The following is a 23,184-nucleotide window of genomic DNA, read 5'->3' on the forward strand; positions in this document are numbered from 1 at the left end:
CTAACAAAATTTGTGTGCCAAGTCTATTTGGCTCCAGAGTGAAAGTTGTGGTACAAATCATAAATTTTGATCATCGGCAGTTCAAGGCGTCTTTGCATGAAATGGCAGCTGACGTTACATATTACTGTGCTAAGCGAAGAGGAAATGCTGAAAGAATAATAGATAAACCAGCCTCTGAACTGAGCGACTCAAAATGTAATACGAATTCATTTCTGGTCGATGTTACAGGTTATTGGAATAATTTAAATTAGAAACTTTAAAAACAAGAATAGTTAGTAAATGATTTGATATAAGAATAAAATTCTTCATAAGTGTAAGAAAATTCGAATGTTGCCACTAGTTGTCTTTTTTCGTTAACTCAACAGTAAATGGATATTACTATTAAAATAAGTGTTTTTTATAGCAACTTACCCATATTTATAATAACGTTTCCGATTAGGTATTTTTTCGCAGCTTACTGTTCGAACGGTAATGTTAAAATGGACTTCTTTTGAAAGGCTCAAAGAATTTCAAAATATTTAAGACAGCACTGCGAGTACGGTTTCAGTTAGTTTTCCAGATAAATAAATTATACAATGAAATAAATAATTTAACTTTATTTTCTATGCAGCAATCCAACGTCGCCGTTATTGCGGGGGGTGTTCCTAGTACACTAACTATTGCTCTAAGGACTAGCAATTTTACAAAGCGAAACGTCTATTTACACTCACGTCAAGCTAAAACACGTCACGTTACTTTTGTAAATGTCGCAAAAATTTATAAGCTAATAGGAAATAGAAAACAGCACCATTTTAAAAAAATATTTGGCATTGGATGAAAACCGTGTTGGAAAATTCGCGTGTGTTCAGATGTTTGGGAAAACAAGCGAAAATATTCCAACTCTGGTACATTAATGGTTTGAATGATCGTAATTTGCGCCAAAGGTTTCGATTCAATTCAATGAATTAAATAAAACATTTTTGTTACTCTCTTCTACAAAATACCCAATTATACCCTAATCTAGTGTGCGAGAAGCGTCACTTCACCACGTGAGCTTCCTGACCCACGGATCCGAGGCACTTCGGCTTCAATTTTGACGTTTGTCGATTCTGACGTTACCTCAGTGAATGTATTCGTGTCATTTTGCAAAAATATACCCAAAAACTAACGACTGTAAAAAGTATAGTATGTAACAACTTTTTTAGGTCACTCGTTTCGTTAGTACCAAATAAACTAATGACTCAAATATCGTTTACCCCACTTGTTGCATAATTTACTATTTTCTCTGGTTTGGAGGAGTTTTCTTTAAGAAACAGTTGAAGAATAGTATATTACGCAGCAAGTGCGGTACAAGACATTTGACTCACAAGTGAGCTAAAATCAAAATCATTTAAAAAAAACAAGGTTAAGGTCACAAGCAAAGGGACGCCTTCAAGCTTTTTATAAAGCACCAACAAATCCCAAATTTAGTGGTCAAAAAGACCTTTCTAAGGTTCTGAAGGAAATTGCAATGAGCCCTAGCAGACCGAAACAAATGAAACGCTTTCTTATTAGAAGATAATTTTGGAAAAACTCAGTACATAAACATCAGAATTGGAGGCGAGGAGACGAATTGCCAAGTTATGAAAACATTTTGCCAGCAAAAAAAAAACCTGAAATAATTGCCTCGGTTCCACCGACAGATGTGCTAAATCAAGAAAAATTTTCAAAATGTGCTTAACAGTGATCACTGGCAGAATTTTAAATATCGTTGCAAATACTAAATCATATCAAGCTTGTACCATATGAAGCTTTATTTATGAAGGTTAAAGGCTCGTTATCAAATTAGTGCATTACGCTGCCGGATATCATTTTTTGAATGTGTGCTCCGTATCGGCTACAGAATTGAAATTAAAGCAGATCATAACAAACTTGTGGGAAAAAAATTGCACATAAACTAAGGAAATTTCATAAAATCTTGATCTATAAAAATTTGAAACGCATTGCTTTTAATCTCGAACATTATTGGTAAGTTTGAATCCTTGGTTTCCCATCCATAAAGTTTTGGCGCATGCCAAGCAAATAATTGAAAATTGTCCGTTACTATGGTGAAGATGCTGCTGAATCGAAAAATGACCTTTACAAACAAGACTAACCAAACTTAACGGAGTAAGAAATTCACAAGAAGTATTTTGTAGATTCCTCAGATCTTAGAAACTTATCTAGATTTAGCTCCTAAAGACATGGATAAACCTAAAAATGAACCTAGCTTAAACCTTGCTAATCTGGAAGATAAAAACTTTAGGGTTGCCATACGAAGTGAACTTTTAAATCTATATTGCTTTTGTTATTTGTTTTAAACAATTAAAATGTTTTCTAGTAATTTTTCCTGCAGTAAAATACTTTTGGCGTAAATTACGGTCATTCGGGCCATAGTAAGATTTAAAAACTGGTCGTAGTCAACCTGCTACTGGTCAACTGCGATCAAAGTGTGGATCCAAACTCCGATCCCCTTCTATCCACGTGCTTCAGGTAAGTTTCCGAGTAGGTTCCGCGCGATCTGTCTTCATGTCGTATCGATGGTCTCCTGTTGTCGATGTAGTTTAGATCTGAGGGCGGTCTCTGGCACAAGCAGCAAAACGCGCATTGCAGCGTGTTCTTGAAGGCCTCTCGAAAATCCCGATTGAAATACGCGTAAATGATCGGGTTCAGGGTGGAATTGAAGTAGCCGATCCAGAACAAAATGGCGACTACAATGGGGGGGCATTTGCAGGTGCTGCACAGAGATACGCTGTCGTACCAGAGAAAAAACGGAAGCCAGCACAGCATGAAGACTCCCATGATGATGCCCAGAGTTTTAGCGGCCTTGTGCTCCCTTTTCATTCTGCTCAGACTTCTTTCTCTCGTCGGGGTGTGGTGCGCATCTTGGTTGATTTCGTTCAACGTTAAAGCTTTAGACGAGCCTCCCGAATTGGACATCACGTCCCCGTTCGTATTGCTCGCGTGCAAAAGGAGAGCGGCACCGTGTCTGGTGTGCAACTCCCGTTCTTGTTTGTTAGCTTCGAGGAATATTAAAAAGTACATTATTATCATTATGGTGCAGGGTATCCAGAACGATATGCTACTGCTGATAACGGCGTACGGTTTGTTAACTACGAATATACACTTCTCCGGGTTATCCTCGCGAAATTTCAGATGGTCGTCTGTGGTATACCAACCCATGAATATGGGAAGAAAACTTAAAAAGGCCGGACTTACCCACGTGTTCAGCAACATAAGAGCAACGACTTTCTTAGTCATGTGAAGGGTATACTTCAACGGTTTACATATCGCGTAGAATCTGTCTACGCTTATGTCGCACAAATGGAGGATGGAAACTGTGGAAAAGTAAACGTCCAGAGAGTTCCACACGTCGCACATCCTAGGAGAAAACAACCATTTTCCGAAAATTTCCACACTGGCATTGAAACTCATGGCGAACATGGCGACTAACATATCGGCTAAGGCTAAAGATATAACGAAGTAATTGGTAATGATTCTGAGCTTCCTGTGGCGCATGACTGACACTATCACGAGAAGGTTACCGAAGATCGATGCGATTATGATGCTTCCCATGATTGTTGCCTTGACGAAAAGTATAAACGTTGGCAACACGTCGATGTCTTCTGCCTCATTCTGACTTGTTAAGTTCGAAATATACGATACATTGAAACTGGCACTATCCATAGGCTTGGCCTTTCTGTAACTATCGATTGAGTTGGTTGTTTTCGTGATGCACGTCGGTACGGATCCTTGGGCCTGCGCTCACCATTTCGTGGACTGTGGACATCGTGGACGTGGTATCTGTGCCTTCCGTTAGCTGATTGCGGGACATGATCTGAAAAAAAAATAAACAGGTTTTAGTGTCGGTCATTTATTTGGGTTGTTTAATTATATCTGCAAAAAATGGTCTGCATGAATTCATCTTATTTTATGCTCTAAACACGGAATTTGATATACAAAGAAGTACAACACGTAGGTTTTTAATTTAATATTTATTTCATCAAAAAACAATATTATTAAAGTATAAATTATTATAAGGAAATAAAAAAATGTGGCGGCTTGAGTTTCACAGTAAAAAATCCTAAATTATATTAACAAAACTAATAAATATCGTCAGTTATTTCATAATGGAGTGATAGAATTCAAATTATTTAGTAGTTTTCTTCCTCTTCACAGATTCCGTTGGAGTTTCTCGAATTGACCAACAGAAATCAGCAAGACCAAATGCTGACCAATTTCCATTGTAGCGTTTTTCAATTTGCATTATATCCTGATGAAGCCTTTCACCATGCTCATCTGATACAGCTCCAAGATTTTCAGGAAAGAAATCTAAATGTGAGTCTAAAAAATGGATCTTGAGTGACATATTGCATCCTAAAGTTTTATAAGCACAAAGTAGCTCCCGAATGATTTGTTGATAGTTGTCACTTTTTGCGTTCCCAAGAAAATTATGACACACCTCCACAAACGCTGCCCAAGCTCTTTTTTCTGCTTTGCTCAACTTCGAATCAAAAACCTCATCCTTCATGAGCTCACGTATCTGCGGATCTACAAAAATTCCTTCCTATAATTTCGCGTCACTGATTCGAGGAAATTTTTTTTTTAAGTATTGAAAACCTGCACCATCTTTATTCATAGCTTTCACAAAGTTTTTTATGAGTCCCAACTTTATATGAAGGGGTGGCAGAAAAATTTTCTCGCATGGCACTAACGGTTTATGAGAAACATTTTTAAGTCCAGGAGTCAAACTTTTTCTTGATGGCCAGGTTTTTACTTTGTAATGTTTATCTATTGAGCGGCTATCCCACACAAAGAAAACAGCAAAATTTTGTGTATCCTCCTTGTAGTCCAGTCAGTATAGCGACAACTTTTAAATCAGCGCAAATATTCCATAGGTATTGAGAATATTTAATTTTCTCAAGTAATAGCTCAAGGTTTGCATAATTTTCTTTTATGCTTGTAGCATGTGCAATGGGGACAGATGGGTATTTATTACCATTATGAAGCAGAAAGACTTTCAAGCTTATTTTTGAAGCATCAATAAAAAGTCTCCATTCACTAGAATCTTCTGGAAAACTTAGTTATTGAAGAAGCCCTGCAGCATCATTACAATATACCAAATCATCTTCTTTGGAGAAGTAACTTGTAAAACTTTCTTGCCTCTTACGAAAATATGGTACTTTTAGCCAATAGATTCCACTGTTTTAACCTTGATCCGAGTAACTGTGCCTTAGATTTTGAAAGTCCCAAGTCTCTAACTAACAAGATCTTTTAGGTCGCCTTGTTCAAGTAAATGAGGTTCTGTAGACGGACATGAAGATCCAGATAAAGTGTATGAACATGAAGATGTACTACCAGAAAGAAAATTCGATTCAGATTGTAGGCCTGAAATATTTTTATTTTCAGCCTCCTCATTAACTAGTGGATATGGAGGTGGAGTGTCTTTATCACGAGAAATTGGTCTCTTTGCAGATAGGACGTTCGGATAAACAATCTGTGCCTTAGATTTTGAAAGTTCCAAGTCTCTAACTAACAAGATAATTTAAGTCGCCTTGTTCAAGTAAATGAGGTTCTGTAGACGGACATGAAGATCCAGATAAAGTGTATGAAGATGAAGATGTACTACCAGAAAGAAAATTCGATTGAGATTGTAGGCCTGAAATATTTTTATTTTCAGCCTCCTCATTAACTGGTGAATATGGAGGTGGAGTGTCTTTATCACGAGGAATTGGTCTCTTTGCAGATAGGACGTTCGGATAAACAATCTGTGCCTTAGATTTTGAAAGTCCCAAGTCTCTAACTCACAAGATCATTTAAGTCGCCTTGTTCAAGTAAATGAGGTTCTGTAGACGGACATGAAGATCCAGATAAAATGTATGAAGATGTACTACCAGAAAGAAAACTCGATTGAGATTGTAGGCCTGAAATATTTTTATTTTCAGCCTCCTCATTAACTGGTGAATATGGAGGTGGAGTGTCTTTATCACGAGGAATTGGTCTCTTTGCAGATAGGACGTTCGGATAAACAATCTGTGCCTTAGTTTTTGAAAGTCCCAAGTCTCTAACTCACAAGATCATTTAAGTCGCCTTGTTCAAGTTCAAGTAAATGAGGTTCTGTAGACGGACATGAAGATCCAGATAAAGTGTATGAAGATGAAGATGTACTACCAGAAAGAAAATTCGATTGAGATTGTAGGCCTGAAATATTTTTATTTTCAGCCTCCTCATTAACTGGTGAATATGGAGGTGGAGTGTCTTTATCACGAGGAATTGGTCTCTTTGCAGATAGGACGTTCGGATAAACAATCTGTGCCTTAGATTTTGAAAGTCCCAAGTCTCTAACTCACAAGATCATTTAAGTCGCCTTGTTCAAGTAAATGAGGTTCTGTAGACGGACATGAAGATCCAGATAAAATGTATGAAGATGTACTACCAGAAAGAAAACTCGATTGAGATTGTAGGCCTGAAATATTTTTATTTTCAGCCTCCTCATTAACTGGTGAATATGGAGGTGGAGTGTCTTTATCACGAGGAATTGGTCTCTTTGCAGATAGGACGTTCGGATAAACAATCTTATCTCTATTTTTTTCCGAGAATCCTCGTGTAGATGTCATGCAGAAATAACAATCATTCTCATGATTTTGAGGCTCACTCCAAATCATTGGCATTCAAAAAGGGCATGGATTTGGGACTTTCTTCAAGCCAACCTCTCAACGTTCTTGAGCAGCTATTGCAGCATTCTTTTGGCAACCAACTTTTATCTCGCTCATCGATAGAAAATCCAAAATATAGCTTATAAGCTGTTTTAACCAGATCGGTCATGACATGTCGCTGTGTTTGTCGTGGCATTTTGTAACCTAAAATCACATAAAATTAATTTTAAAACAATTTTCAAACTTCTATTTAAAAAAAAAATATTCAAACTACACATCAAATACTTAAAACCAATGTAGACAACATGAACTTTATGCAAAACTTAGCAAAATATTTGATATATTGTGATATGTGCTTTTATAATTCCAAACATGCGGCACAAGTGACATTATATGAGTGAACATTGTTCTTGAAATCCGATGCCTGATTTTCAAAATAACTTTTTTCACATTTTAGCCATTCGGTGTATATAAGTTTAACTTATTTGAAATTTTTTCAAGCGTTTGTTGTAAACAGATCGTTAAGTAGATTCTACAGCGCAACTACTAATAAGGGACTTGGTAACACAATTTTTTATTGTATTTTCTAAGTGCTCTACGTAAGGCGATCATTTGAGGCATTGGTCAAATAAGATTCCCAAGTATTTTAGACTACTTGTCTGTTTAACTTTTTCTAGTGCGCTTTTTGTTGTATTTCGTGACTACTGAAACGACTCATCAGATTTTAGCAAACGAGGGCTTGTTTCGAAGCATACAAAACTGCGACCTACCGTTTAATATCTAGTTAATAAATAATTACCCATTAAACCAAACTAGACCCAAGTGCTATATAATTACGGTGTAAATAGTAATTACATAGCACGCAATGTTCGAGTTTGTTTAAAAAGAAAAACAGATGGAAAAACACAGTTCTCAAACGCGCAAAACAATTCCATTCTCCAAGCTTGAAGTCTTCCGATACCAACAAGAGCAGTAGTAACATATATTTAATCTACATTTCCATTCGAAGGTATCCGATAGTGCTGAACGTTAAAGCATTACAATAAAATCCATGTATTTGAAATGGGCTTTATTATTTTGGGGGAATTTTGTTTATGAGCGTTGTTTTTTAAAACGTATACAATAAACTATACTGCTTAGCGTTTGTTAATACTAAATGGTTAATATTTATGCAAAATGGTAAAATGGCACTCTAGATCGGTACATAAATAGGTATTTCTCAAAAGAGAGAAGAAAAATATTTTAACCACGCATGTAATAAACCAATGATTACTAATTATGTTATTTTATGTGTTCTTTAACATTAATTAAGTAGGAATTAGGGATAATTTCGGTTATATATTGAAATACGGTTTTTTAAACAAATTGTTTTGGTTGTTTATTGACTTGTTTTATAACAGATCACAATGTTCGTGGTAAAAGCTGGCAATTCCTACTGTCTTTTAAACAAATTGTCCATTGGTAATTTTTACTAGACTCACGAAGAAGAAATAGGCGTTCGGTCTACAGGAGGTTCTGCAGTTACTCCTGAAACATTTTTTCTACCTACATGTTTCCTGCGTATCTCATAGAGTTATATTTAGACTTTTCAGAGTCATGTTTTGTTATTTAGATTTTATTTACATTTTTCATGGAGATTAAACATGTAAGTTTACTAAAACAGACGCTTCGCGCCGATTTAAACTCAGACATAGCTGGTAATTATATCTGCTGAATTTCTTTGGTGGCGGATGGTGGAAAAATACACGTAGAAATTGCATCGTATCTACCGGAAAAAATATAAAGCATACGCTTTAATTTTTTTCTACTTTTTACTACTAAATCTAAACCTACACGTGTTCTAATTGCATGCTTTTGTTCTATAACACTTTTTGTAGCTACAGAGTATGAACGAATTTGTAATTTTTTTGAATCATGCCACATTTATCCTAAACACCTGTAGCAATTACAGTAAAATTTGGTTATTTAAATTAGTACGTATTTTACTACACAAAAAACCTGCAGTTCACCGACTATTTTCTCTTTGGTAGCGAAATTTAGAAAACATTTTAGTGCCTGTTAAAAGCTACCTTTATTTAGATTTCTTTAACTAGATTTATTTAATGGGATGAATGCGTCTACGTTTTTTTTTTCGGGGCCCTTAATTGAAACTAACTAGGTGATGCAGTTTCATTTATTTTTACCACGCACAAATACAAGAATTTTGCAAGTCATCAAGTGTTCTACCAACGAAAAAGTATTCCGCCCCCCTCACACAATATATAGCAGTGGAATGGGAGCCAGTATCAGTAGAGCTCTGAAGGAGCCAACATGACCGCAAGTTCAATTCAACAACAACCAACGCATAATGAATCCAAAACATTTGAAAATAGTATTACAGTCACTTGTGGAGGTTTCTTTGAAATAAAAAGTTAAGTTTAAACGTCCCTATAAATAAAAATCTAAAGGATTCAAGTCAGAGCCCAATAATACCAGCCCAAATAGTTACAGTTACTAGTAAATTGGGATTTCCATCTGACGAGCTATGTAATGACGCTTCGCTTGTAAAAAAAAGAGGAGTGAAGTTTTCCAACGTATCTAACCACCACTGTCAAAATTGCTGCCTACGCCCATAATCTCTTGCTGGTAAACGTCGTTGTTAAACACTTTTCTTTAACTTTTTTATTATTAATAATAAATAACCCTAATAGTTTTTCTAAAAAATACAACGCTTACAAAAAAATTACGCCATAATTTTTAAACAGATTTTGAATTAGATGGTAGAAGGATGTTAAAAACGAGTTAAATATGTCAAATGAAAAAGTCTAGGTGGCTGTGAATCTTATGTATTGCGACAGTAAACGTCAACGAAAGTACTTTTGCGTGGTTATTTTCGTATAATCTGTTTTTTAAACATATAAGATACCGGTCTCGTTCTTTTTTTTTAATAAAGATATATAAAACCTGCTTTTCTCAAAACTAAATTTTTTTTCAGATGCGGACAAGAAGGCAAACACATCACAAACATCAAAAGAATGTGAGAATTCAATAACTGCTTCGCTGAAAAGAGGTACTTTCACCAAAGAGTGACAGAAAACTTGTCAAATATTAGTTATTCTTTTAGACTTTAGTTCAAGATATAGTATCTTATTCTATATCTAAGATACTTTAGGTTAGGTTGTCCTATATTTTTGCTATATTATGTAAAGTCTGTTCATAGATATAAGAAAGTGACTAACTGATACGAATTAAGGAAAGACCCGGGCAAGCTGTATGAATGAAATCCGGTCGTACTTTGCTTAGAATTTCATTATTTGGGGTTTTGTTAGGAAAGATACTAAACAATATTTATTTATTTATTTATGTATTTATGTTTAAATCTAAAATAAAATCGCAAATTATTATTTGTTTTATATTATTTGCAATATACTACAATATGTACGATTGTTCTGCTTTTTATATATGTTTAGCAGAATTTGCCCAACTTTGTGGAGGGATGTTCTTCCGTTTCTATAAGTTTGAGGACATTGGAGATAACACAGGGAAAAATATTGTCACGACGAATGGCAGATTTCAGTTGGTGCCAAGCATGTTCAATGGGATTAAATATACAGTGGTAAGGTGGAAACCTTAACACTGTATGCCCTAGATTTTTTGCATAATTATCACAGACGTATTACTTTTGTAGGATCAAGCTTTGTAGAACCTCAAGTAATTGCTTTTTGGTCTAATCTTCGTAAAAATAAATGTCGTTATTATACATGTAGTTTTGGATTGTTGCTTTTGTGTCACATGTGGAAAGGATTTTAGTCAACTCTCTACTGTGATAACTGGCATTGTCCATTACAATGACGCTATTAGGAAGAATGTTTGGAACTAGTTTGTTTTTAACCCAACTTTCAAATAAATCAGCGGTGGTGTCTTCATGATAATCCAGAGATGAATCTTTAATATTTTTCGCAGACAGAGAAAGTAAATTTGGAATCGAACCATCTTTAGAGCCAGCATGCAAAACAGTTATTCTTTTTTCCTCTATTTGATGGCGCGTTTGTTTTACACTTATCAGTTGAGTCAACCCGACCCTTTTCCGGGGTATGATAAGTGTCGAACCAGGTTTCGTCCATGTAAATAATTGGCCTTTGTTGTAAATCCTAATTTTTTCTAGATATTCCAGTCGCCATTTCCGAATTCTAATAGATTCCAATTAAACTTGCCTTTTGTCAATTTTTTTAAATCTAAAACCCACGTGCTGAATTCACTTCCATAAGGTAGTTCGGTCACATTTAACACCGGTTTCATTTTTTTCAAGCCTGCACGCTCTGTTCCTCGTATCACTGGTAAATTTTACGCCGTATTATATCTTGATCACTTTCATCTATTCTCGAGAAAATGTCAGCATCGCTTCTTTTCTTCCACGCTGAAATGGGATTATTCACGATTTTTCATACAGTTCATGTTGGAATTTTCGTCAATGTGGCCGTTTCTTCTAAAGATACCTGCTTGCTGGCACCTCGTTCAAGGAGAGTCAGATAAACATTGTTTATAACTTCCTTAGTCTCAATAGAAAGAAAGTGTTTTCTACATTTGGGCGGGAGTATCTCCTGAGATACACTAGACTCGCACCTATTTTGCATAATTCGCACACGATTCAACACACGCTGTATTACACACGAAATAAAAATGATTACTAATCAACTTAAACTAAGTAGTATACCAAACCAAAGAATATGAAACACAGGTAGGTACACAATTATTTTCTATCACGAACCACAATTTTACCTGAATTTAAATTCCGAAACTTTAGGTAATAATCTTGTTGCATTCATTGCATGTTAGTGACCTCCCTTGGATAATTCCATTCCAAAGCAATTGTTCACTTTCTTATATCTATGAACAGACCATACCTACAATTATTTCATATCTACAATATAAAAAAATGAGATGTGTATAAAATGTGTTTTTCAATGGTATTAATAGGCAGTCCTTCCCTTTCACCATCCAAAGCAAAATTAAAGATTTAATATTAATTGCTTCTCAGAACTGCTTCGAAGATTGGAATAAACGTTGGCACAAGTGTGTTATATCTGGGGGGATTACTTTGAAGGGGCCAACATTAATTTTGATAAAAAACCAAATACTTTTGTTACTATAATACTTAAATTAGTTTTTGCGAAGTACAACTGATTCTGTCTCTGTTGAAGTATAAGTAAAGGCAAGTAAAAACAACCTATTTTATTCTGTCCGGCATTTTATTGTCGGCTACGCCATGACAAAAATCGTACAGACCATAGACACGCAAGAATATTGTGCGTCCATGATCAAAATCCCAAATGTCAATGCTAAAACTAAGGTTCCGCGTGGCAACTGGTATTACAAATCGACGCACGTGTGTTGCGTTAAAATTGCCCAAACGAAACGCATTAAAGTCGGAAACCGTAGACAAACGCTTCTAAAAATAAAATCTAGACGATATTCACCTGGCCGACGATAAGGAAAGTATCCCCGGGCAGAAACCGCGAATCTCACTTCCGGCGGCACCCGAAACTTCCGAACCGTCGCTTCCAACTACCGAAACCGGAACCAAAACAAAGGGGTCGTTCGTTACCGCTTTGGTGGGCGGTTCGTTTTAGCGGTACCCGATCAGATGACCGACGTCGGCGCGATTGCGACAACATATCGTGCCGGTGGTACCTGGCGATGACGGGTAATCATCACTTTTATCGGAACCGTTGACATGCTGTGGATTTTTCGAATAACAGCGGCGATTTGTCGGGAACGCGGTCGGACATGTCCGAGGCAGTTCGGAACGACTGGCGACCGACGGCGATTTTAAAGGTTTATTGCGTCATGAAAAGTTTGCCGTGTCTCTGTTGAATTTTGCTCGCAGTGCGAGAGCCAGCGACTGATTTGGAGGTGTTTTAGGAGCTATGAAATTGTAAAAATTGCAAAAAAAAACAAATAGCATATTATGGGTTGGTTTTTGAGTACATTTTTGCAAAACAACACGAATACATTCACACTGACTTAACCCTGAGAATGGATAAACGCCAAAATTGTGGTCCGTAATAGAAAATAATGTTATACCTACCTGTGTTTAATATTCTTTGGTTTGGTATACTATTTAGTTGAATTTTGTCATAAATCATTCTTATTTGGTGTGTAATACAGTGTGTGTTGAATCGTGTGCGAATTATGCAAAATATGGGCGAGTCTAGTGTATCTCAGGAGATGCTCCCGCTCAAATGTAGAAAACACGATTCTATTGAAACTAAGGAAGTTATAAACAATGTTTATTTGACTCTCATTGAACGTGGTGCTAGCAAGCAAGCATCTTTAGAAGAAACGGCCACATTGACGAAAATTCCAGCATCAACTGTATCGAAAATTGTGAATAATCCCATTTCAGCGAGGAAAAAAAGAAACCATGCTGACATTTTCTCGAGTGTAGATGAAAGTGATCAAGATATAATACGGCGTAAAATTTACCAGTTATACGAGGAACAAAGCGTGCCTACATTAGATATCTTAATTAGGAGGCTTGAAAAAGATGATTATGTTAAATGTCTCAGAACTGTGGAAGTGTATTCAACACATGGATTTTAGATTAAAAAAAAATTGACAAAAGACAAGTTTTAATGGAATCTTTTACAATTCGGAAATGGCGACTGGCATATCTAGAAAGAATTAGGATTTACAGAGAACAACAAAGGGCGAAACCTGGTTCAACACTTGTGATACCCCGGAAGAGAGTTGGGTTGACTCAACTGATAAGTGTAAAACAAACGCGCCATCAAAAAGAGGTAAAACAATAACTATTTTGCATGTTGGCTCTAAAGATGGTCGGATTCCAAATGGACTTTCTCTGTCTGCGAAAAATATTGAAGATTCTTCTCTGGATTACCATGAAGACACCACCGCTGATTTATTTGAAAGTTGGTTTAAAAACAAACTAGTTCCAAATATTCCTCCTAATAGCGTCATTCTAATGGACAATGCAAGTTATCACTGTAGATTGTTGACTAAAACCCCTTCCTCATGTGACAAAAAAGCAACAATCCAAAACTACATGTATAATAACGACGTTTATTTTCACGAAGATTATACCAAAAAGCAATTAATTGAGGTTCTACAAAGCTTGAACCTACAAAAGGAATAAGTCTGTGATAATTATGCAAAAAAACTAGAGCATATAGTTTTAAGGTTTCCACCTTACCACTGTATATTTAATCGCATTGAACATGTTTGGCACCAACTGAAATCTGAAATTCGTCGTAACAACGATTTTCCTCGTGTTAACTCCAATGTCCTCAAACTCTCAGTACATCCATATTGCAAATAATATAGAACAAATAATAATTAGAACAGGCGATGATAGCGATAGTGATACTGATATATTATGTGAATAATTTTAAGTAATTTAAGTAGGTAATAAAAATAATTTGTAATTTTATTTTAGATTTAAACATAAATGCATATATAAATAAATATTGTTTATTAACTTTCCTGACAATACCCCAAATAATTAAATTCTAAGCAAAGTACGGACCTGTTCGACCATATTTCATTCTTACAGCTTGCCCGGGTATTTCCTTATTTCGTATCAGTTAGTCACTTTCTCATATCTATGAACAGACTTTACATAGATTAATTAATAAAAATTTGAAATAAAAAAATTGCTTTCAATAATTTTATTTCCGTTTATTGCTTTAGCGTTGGTAATTATTACATACTAGAAGTTAAACTGCAAGGCTGCTGTGTCCCCTCGTGTCGTAGCCAACTTGATTTTGTATGAAGAGAAAGACAATAAAATTTTATCTACACATTTACGCCGAGCACAGCGCCCACTATGGTTAATATCAAAACTTGCAAATATCTTTTAAACTATTTAATAAAAATAGGTGTATGGCACATCGTTCGACAGGAAATTTTATTAGAAAACTGATTTTTTAGAAAATCCCACTTAAAGAAATATAACTTTGTGTGATATGTCGGGAGCTAAATGCTCTAAGACAACACGGGTTAAATAGAGAGGATTCCCGCTTAAGAAAACTGAAAAAAAAAGTTTTTTCCCAAAACTCTAATCTTGCAATTAAAAATGTTATAGAGGGTCTTTAAAATCGCACATTTTTGAGAATCATTCTGTAGCTCAAAAACTGCTTGACATATCACGATGCAGTTTTTAGTTCTCGACTTCTCTCGAAAATCGAGCCCGTAACGTGCATATTAGTTTACATTAGTTAGACGAAGAGAACGACCGGCACTAGGATGGGAGACATGGACATGCGATGATTGATAGAGATCTGAGAGTAAGGGAATTAAATGTAAGAGAACAGTAGAGGATAAAAAAGGCAAGCTCGTAAAGGAAAATGCCGAAGGTCAAGAAGAAAGGTCCCAAACTTTGTGCAAAAACATAGTTTATTTCCGGAAAAAAAAACTTTGGACTAAGTTTCGTTAAATCGTAATACTTTTTCCTAAAGAATCTAAGGCTTCGCCAAATTTTTGTATTTTTTTTCTGTCGCAGTTACGCGCTTGGAGAACTTTATTTCGGACACCCCGTGCAGTTCCATTTGAGGCATCCCGTATAGTCATAAATCGTTACAGCTCATTGTAACATTCGCGTTATTTTTTTATTATTTTTAACTGGATAAACTCTCGCAATTAGCGCAACATTCTTCATTTTAACCACGTTAATTATGGCGTTAATTACGAGCCGGGTGGTTCGTTATTTAGCTTGAATGTGGTTAAGTCGAAAATGGAACGCGAAATTTCTTTATTCCAGCCGGGATTGTAGGCCGTTGTGCCCGTTTGTTTTCCGGGAAGTATCGACCAAACCGGTTGTTTTATATGTTAGACTCACGGAACGTCTGCTATTCGGAAAGCCGCCGGTAATATTTTCGAAAATGCTTTGCCGGCAGTGCGGCAAACTGCGTGGTCGAACCACATTTTGATCTTTCGCATGTAAATAACGATTTAAGCCTGCATAGGAATAAGAAAAGGCGCGGCCTGAGCAAGTAGCTTTCCTTGGAGTAACAAACGAAATTTTCAAAAATTATTTGTATTTATTTGTATCATGTAAGGTTTTTTGCAAATATTAGACGAAGAAAAAAACGGTATTTCTGAAATAATGTACTGCTTTATTCAGTGGAATTCCAGTTAAAAAAAGTAAGTCAGACTTTTTTGAGTGAAATTTTCGTCTTTTTGCCACAAGGCGGCGTCGTTCAGACATTCGGATGTGTGCTTTTAAGGTTTTAACATCCACAAGTAGTCCGCCTTGTTATCGCCGTTCCATTTTCTTAATGTCCTAGCGAAACCCCTCTCCCTGTTCTTCGCTAACTGCTTCAAGATTTGCAGAAAAATAGTTCAAGTGTGAGAACAGGAAACTTTGAAACTCTTATTACAACCTAGGCGATGAAATTTCTCTCCCAAATATTTGAAACTGCTTCATCAAGCCAAGTTTGATATGAAGAAGAGGCAGTAAAACTTTTTGGGGTGAAGAGAGAGGGCCTTCCTGTTTGAGTCCAATGCCCGACTATCCCACTGACATATAAAGCATGGAAATTTTGTATAACCCCCCCTGTTATCCTAGGAGCCGGCAAAGCATCCGCTGATATTCTTGGTACTTTATTTTCTGCAAAAGAAGTCTGGTTCGGAATTAGATTCCCCTGATTGTGACGATATGACCTTTTCTAGTCTTTTGGAGCGCTAATTATCGGTGCATCTGGTGCACGAGGAGCTGGCCGATTAGCAGAGGCAAGATTGAAATACACAATTTACAAAATACACAATACACAAAATAACAATCATCATTCTTATTCTTAAGCTCTCGGCGTACCATATGTAATTTCATAATATATTCATGTCATAGGTATGTATATTAATAAAATAGCATTGTTAAGATATAGAGCGCTATAAAAGAAATGACGCGATAGAACAAAAACAATGCGTTTTTTGAAAAATGGGCCCCCAAAAATATACAAATAGGCAAACAGCTTTCAAACATCAAAATCACTGTAGACCTGTGAAATTTAAACAGTCAGGTGTAAGCGGGGTAGCCTACGTAGCCTACCGTATACAGGGTGTTTCACGATTACCATTTGTGTTCTATCCCCATCACAAGTCTGTAAATCGTACCAGAGCAGTTATGCAGTCTGCATGTTTGCCCGTTGCCAGCAATCTCATTCAGTCCTTAACTGCAGTGAGTTCAGAGCGAGTAACAACGAAGAAAAAAAACATGTCACGTAGAATGTTGTAGGCTGTCTTTTGGCTCATTGCAGTTTGTAGATAAACTAGAGGTCTACCGATCCACGACTGGATATCCCATATTCTGAGTACATCCCTTGTAAGGAATGTACTGAAGGTTTCGTAACAAATTGATACGACTCTTAAAGCACTTTTTTTCTTCAAAGGTTTGAGTACTGTATTATAGGTCGCCAAGTCGTTGTCATGCAAACTTCATTATTCCCTGTTTGTCGATAGAAGGTCGATGTTCATCAGTTTCATTGGTATTTGATCAATCAACTATTCTCATTTCAAGTTAACTGTTCATTTATCTCTCTATCGTTTGCAGAACTCTGATCATTTAATTCAGTGTCATTTGATACACTGCCATGTGCGACAGATGCTTTCTCGTTGGCTAAATCCTCATTTACGTTAGTAGGACCAGGTCAATCTGTTACATGTTTTTTGAAAACCAGTCATAATATTTGTCGGTGTAGTGGCTAAGGGTAAAACTTGTTTCAAAATTCCAGGGACATCGTATATTGACAATGACCATACAGTTGTCTATACCAGAGTTGCAACGCTTCTTAAGTGGCAAATAAACGCTCCTATCTGAGGGCTGCAGCTTATAAAAGCAATAGGTATTCTCTTTACAAACGTCCCACGTCAAGCAGTACTCCCTTGCAACATCTGCCATGATAAAATGGTCCTTCTTCGTCCATCCTGAAGGGTTCGCATCTTTTAAACTTCAGGAAGGTGCTTCTCTTAAAAAATAATCTCCCAAAATTTACCCGCAAAATTTATATAAAAAAGGCCATCATCTCACCTACCAAGTCTATTTACTTTATTTCGACAAAATATTATTCAAAAGCGATCGGGCAAAATTCAATGAGTGCAAATTCGTAAAAAGTGAGAATAAAAATATTTACTTAACGTCGATGATCCCAGATATTTGCCGATTACTTCGACAAAGAACAACATTTGACCATATCAAAACTCCTTGATAACAAGAGAGCATCTACTGACAATAAACTGTTTTTACAGTACTGATGAGTATCTACATTTTAAATGTTAATCCTGTGTAACCTGTCTACTTTTACAAACTTGTTCCGTGATATTAAGTGTTTTATACTCTTATTATATATTGTTTTATAATCCTTATAAGTATTTGTTTATTTTGTTTCGACTTGCGACATATACATTTTGTATACTGTGGTTAAATAAATAAACCTAAACTGACAGTTACTAAGCACCCTTCTGTAGAGACTCATGTGAGTAGCTCTTGAAATAAAATAATCTGGCTGCTGGAAACTTTTCCAAATCGATCGTTTGCTCCTCGGACGTCCCCAGGCTGCCCGCAGAAAGATCGACAGAGCCGAAACTATTTACAGAAAGAGAAAAGCTGAGCGCAGCTGAACGTCTGCCTAGGAGAACGTGCCGTCGATTTTCTGGGAGATAAGGAGGTGAAACTGCGGTAAACGCATCTCTAGCGACCAACTCACGCCGAGCGAATGTCGAAAAGAGCCAGTCATAAGTGATATTTCCGGTTGCGGTTAATGAGGAAATTATTTGTAACACTCCAGTGAGAAAAACAATTGACATCAGAGATCACACGAGACACAAATTTCAGTAAACAACGTCTTGATGTAATCGATAATAAAACTTGTAATTCCATAAGGCATATATTAAATGCCTATCAATAAGGAGCGGAAAACCAAAATTTTTAGAAGAAAAAATGCAAATTACATTGTTGTCTTAAATAAAGCCGGAACTATTTCTTTATAATTAAACCGGTTCTTCCGAAATCCCAACAAAAAACGTGATAAAACTTTTTTTGTTCATATATTGTACTAACAGAGCAAATTGCAAAACATAAAAATCTTACAAAATATTATTTGCGATTATGAAAAAATTGACAATCACAGCCCGAGAAAAAGTTTGTGAGTTGAGATTTTTTATATTTTTGGGGACTAAACTAATAAAAATATTTCTATCACGCAACATTTTTGATTTAATTTTGAGATATTTATTATTTCACAAAATAGGAACATAACATGACATTCAAAAAATTGAAGTTGCTACGCCACTGGCATACATTTGGCATAACTTCACAGACTGTAATCGGGGGATCCCCGAAAGTTTTTGGGATTCTCTAATATGTAGTGAAAACATTACTCCGTCTGGTCATGGCGACATGTCTTGAAGAAAGACCCTTTAACGGGCAATTGAGTTAGTTGAAAGCTGTTGTTGCGTCAGGTCAGCTCAGTTAAATTTCTTTTTAAAACTTTGTAAAAATATTCCGGATACATTTTACCATATGCGCGATTGTTTTGTGGTCAACGTATTTATTCGTAAAGTTTCGGCAATACCACGCTAATTCTAAAGTAAATATTGGTGAACAAAACCAATCTTGAGCGACACATATTGTTTGTAAGAAAGGTTTAAGACATTGGAATAATGGTTTCCCTATACTTTACACTACCGATTATATACAGAGAGCCAACGAATAACCATGATGACTGCCATTTCTGCATGTGCAACGTTCCAATGTCCCAATGCCTGCCATTATAGTCAGTTCTTTGAAACTGAAATAGATGAAGACACTCTTGTGAATTTGGTTCTATATGTAGTGTTTCTTTATAATCAGAACTTAATAACTTAGTGAGAGACTTGGGTTTACCTAAGAATCTTTCTGAAATTTTAGTAACCAGCTGTCCCGAAAATCTTGATGCCGTGAGTGAGGAGCAAGCTGAGAGGTCCAACTAGGATATAAAAGAAATGGAACACGATATCAAGGTCGGTTGAACGTTGTCATGATGGTAGATTACTGCTGGCCATTAAATAAGGGCGATCCGCCCATGGAGAATACAAGAAAATCAAAGAGGAGAGATTCTGCAAAAGTAAATAGACTTTGTTATTGTTTGAGACTTTGTTTTGGTACTAATCAAACTGTTTAAATCAATCGAGATTGTTTAATATTGATAAAAAAAACCTTACGTGATAGAGGAGCAAGGAGTAAAAGGTTATACACAATGTAAGTGTAATGGAACAATAATAATAATGCATTCAAATAATATTGCGTTCTAACCAAATAACTATATGTTTTTCAAAATTTCGCAAAAGAGAATTGTGCCTTTTGTCTGTAAACATATATTTAAAATTTAAAAAGTTATCGGACACTATTTTAGTTCTGATAATAAACAAAACAACACAGCAGCCCCAACAGTGCCCGAACATTTATTGCAATGTACCTCAAATTGATTTATTAGAACCACTGAATCTGTCAAAGAAACACATTGGTAGCCCCCAATTTCGTGAGTGCTAAGGTACAAAAGAATAATTTGTATTTATGAATATTAAACTTTCTTTCATTATTGGTCTAGAAAAATAAGTTTTCATTTATAAAAGCGGCAGAAGATGAGTCGTTTAGATCGTCGATAATTTTTTTACCTAATTCAAATTTCTCGGCATAAAATTTCCCTTCCTTTTTTACTTGATTAATTAAATCATTTAATAATGGAAACTGTGTTATTATACATATATTTTATACAAAACATGCAAAAAAAACGTAAAAATCATATCCAAAAATGCAATAGGGTATTCTATTAAAAAAAAAAAAACTTTGTTTTACCACCCTGTATATAAAAAAGTGATGATTAGTAAAATAAAAAAATAAAAGTCATTATAATAGAAACAACTTTTGTTAACGGACAACCCTGTACAATTCTTTTGCATTGTGTGTGTACAATTCTCATGTCTGATGTGGCACATGACAGATGTGTCTAGAAGATTTTCCTTATATATTAATTTATATATCAATATTAGCAAATTATTATATGACAAGAAATGTGCAAGAAGCACTTGAATGATGGGGACTTGAAAAACATGGGTAAAAGTAAATACTCATGTATTAGATTTGAAGGAATCAATTTTTAGTAGCTGTAGCACGAGGAAAACAAGCCGCAGAAGACCTTCATGGAATGCTAAAGAAAAGAATAATCGAAATAAAGAAGATGAAATTGGGTTATATCAAAAGTTACAAGCTCCGACAAAACAAGAACTACTGAATTATTTTATGCAAAAATGTCTAGTAATAGAAGTTTAGGAGCTGAGTGTTTTTTCCTTCCTTTTTTCATGAAGAAAAGTGAATCAATCTATTACAATAAAATCTATAACCAAAGCGTTGTTTACTGTATTGTATTGTAAATGTATAATATGCTTATTTTATATAGGTATTAGAGTATTCAATATTTTTTTAATTTTATTGTTTTTAAGTTTTATAATTAAGAAACGTGTAAAGTGAACTGACTGAACTTATAAATAATTAGGTTTAGGTAAATGCAAGAATTGTGATGGTTGATCCTTATCATTAGATGCCCAACATTTTAACATAAACAGGACAAGAATCAATGACAGCTTGAAATCTTCGGGTTCACGGTCATGAAAGGAATCACGAAGTTTTCTTCAAGCGACATTTTTTTCCTGAGTACCTTTTCCCTGTTCCTTACTATTTTGAGGCATAAAATTTCAGAAATGTTGTTGTTTGTTTGTTGGGAATTTGGATCTCTTGTGTTTGCAGTATGGACAGGACAGATGTCTTGTTGGAAAATATAATTATTTTTCTCTGAATGAAATACATTATACTAAAATGGACAATGGAGAAACCTTGGAGGGTTGAAAGGTCTGTGCACTTTGATTTTACGCCATTTGGAAGACTGGAAGATCTTCTCACGAGAAAACATGGCTCTATCCTAAAACTGCTGTTCTTGCGCTTGATAGTTACGAGCGACAATAAGCCATGATTGCTTCTTAGGGGAGTGCGTGCGGTCTTTATTGACGTTGGCCGCACTTCTTGTTTTTAACTCTCCACTCGCATATGGAGCCGTTTTGGGTTTCCATTACTTTGTGACAATTTTTTATATTTGACAGCGATAGTACTAGAAATGTCCTCATGACAAAAACCTGGTGGCCTATAAAACATTGCTCAAAACTGCAATTCAGTTTGAGCCGCTTCAAAAATTTGGACCGCCCTGTAAAGCGATGTCATCCAGCTCCAGCGCCCGCATATTATGCAAATTTTTATATAAATAGATTGCCTTGCCTTGAAATGTCGTTATTGCATGTTCCCGCGTACGCCATTATTTCAGAGATCATCTCATTTTATGAGAATAATAATGGGACAATTGTATTCGAAATGACTTTTCCCAGGCGTTAATTTGCGCTGTTTTGCGGAAGTCCGAAGAAAAAGTACTACGGAATTTCCCTTTCCGCGCAATATGCCGTGGTCGAAATGGTCTACGAACCCATCAAAGACATTTCTTAATTTGTCAGGGTTGCCTGCATTAATTGATAATTATTATAATTTATTCTACTGATATATAGTGAATAAAAATAAAATAGGCCATATAAACCTAGCACTCTAATACTGAGTAGTAGAGTAGGTAAGAAAGGCAAAAAGAAAGTGTGGAAAATCTGTCATCGAAGTTAACACAGGAAGTGAAATCCTCGCAGAAGAAATATCTGATCTCAGATACATGCATGACGGAAAAACAACTGACTTTTAAAAGTGTCAGCGGAAATACTGATGATGATGATGAAGAACAAATAAAACACAATCCGTCTCGTAGAGATTTGCGGTGAAAAATTGTATGATGAAAGTGGTCAATGGTGGTCAAAAGATGGGCGTAAGGGTCATCTTAAACTTTAAAAGTAATTTTTCATTGAAATCCTAGTCAATGTACCAAAATAAATATCTTCTTAAAAGTTAAGTTGTTTTTGGTTCAATACTTTTTGACATAACTATCAACATAAAAAAAAGACTGAACTGATTTAAAAAGACTTCTGCAAAAGCTAGATTGCGTTCTTTGATATACGAGCTCAGCCGCACATGAATGATTTACAAAAACATCCAAGATAAATTGATACTATTATAGTAGAACCAGAATTATAGCAGCAGCCCCTTATAGAACGTCCTACCGAGCGGACCCTTATCCGTAACCATTTCAGGACTGTTCTAGGAATAAGTATGTTTTCAATCAAACTAGCAATTTATTTATGCACTTGTTTTTATTGTTGCTCCTACTACCCAATCTGAATTTCTTATAAAATTGTAAACATTCAAAACAATTTGTTTAGCATCCGAAGGCAAATGGAGGTAGGTCGTCTTCTAAATTGTCATTTGGTTCGACTACCATCTCCACAAATTCTGCGTTGTTTTCCATGTCTTCTTCTAACAGGGGAACAGCTGCTTTCTTCCACTGTCTCCACATTTTAAAATGTTAAAAAACAGGAACCTTCAAAAAATGTTTAATTGTAAGATTCTAATAAATATTAA

At 35.6% G+C, this 23,184-nt stretch overlaps 1 protein-coding gene across 5 annotated transcripts in view; it reads right to left on the reverse strand.

The window, feature by feature from the left end:
- Positions 1–576: 576 nt before the first annotated feature.
- Positions 577–23,184, reverse strand: part of LOC132707442 (octopamine receptor beta-2R-like) — a 93,313-nt gene continuing 70,705 nt past the window's right edge. For 3 of the 5 annotated variants that reach the window (XM_060679307.1, XM_060679306.1, XM_060679304.1), the window contains exon 2: positions 577–3,835. In XM_060679307.1, the coding sequence (XP_060535290.1) occupies positions 2,443–3,684 (1,242 nt within the window). In that variant the 5' untranslated portion in view covers positions 3,685–3,835 and the 3' untranslated portion in view covers positions 577–2,442. Of the gene's footprint in view, positions 3,836–12,109; positions 12,324–23,184 lie in introns of those variants that run through there. The other 2 variants (XM_060679303.1, XM_060679308.1) reach the window with 2 other exon arrangements.

Source organism: Cylas formicarius, unplaced genomic scaffold (assembly GCF_029955315.1).
Source record: "Cylas formicarius isolate icCylForm1 unplaced genomic scaffold, icCylForm1.1 PGA_scaffold_9__14_contigs__length_23061073, whole genome shotgun sequence".
In the NCBI taxonomy this organism is placed as follows: domain Eukaryota; kingdom Metazoa; phylum Arthropoda; class Insecta; order Coleoptera; family Brentidae; genus Cylas; species Cylas formicarius.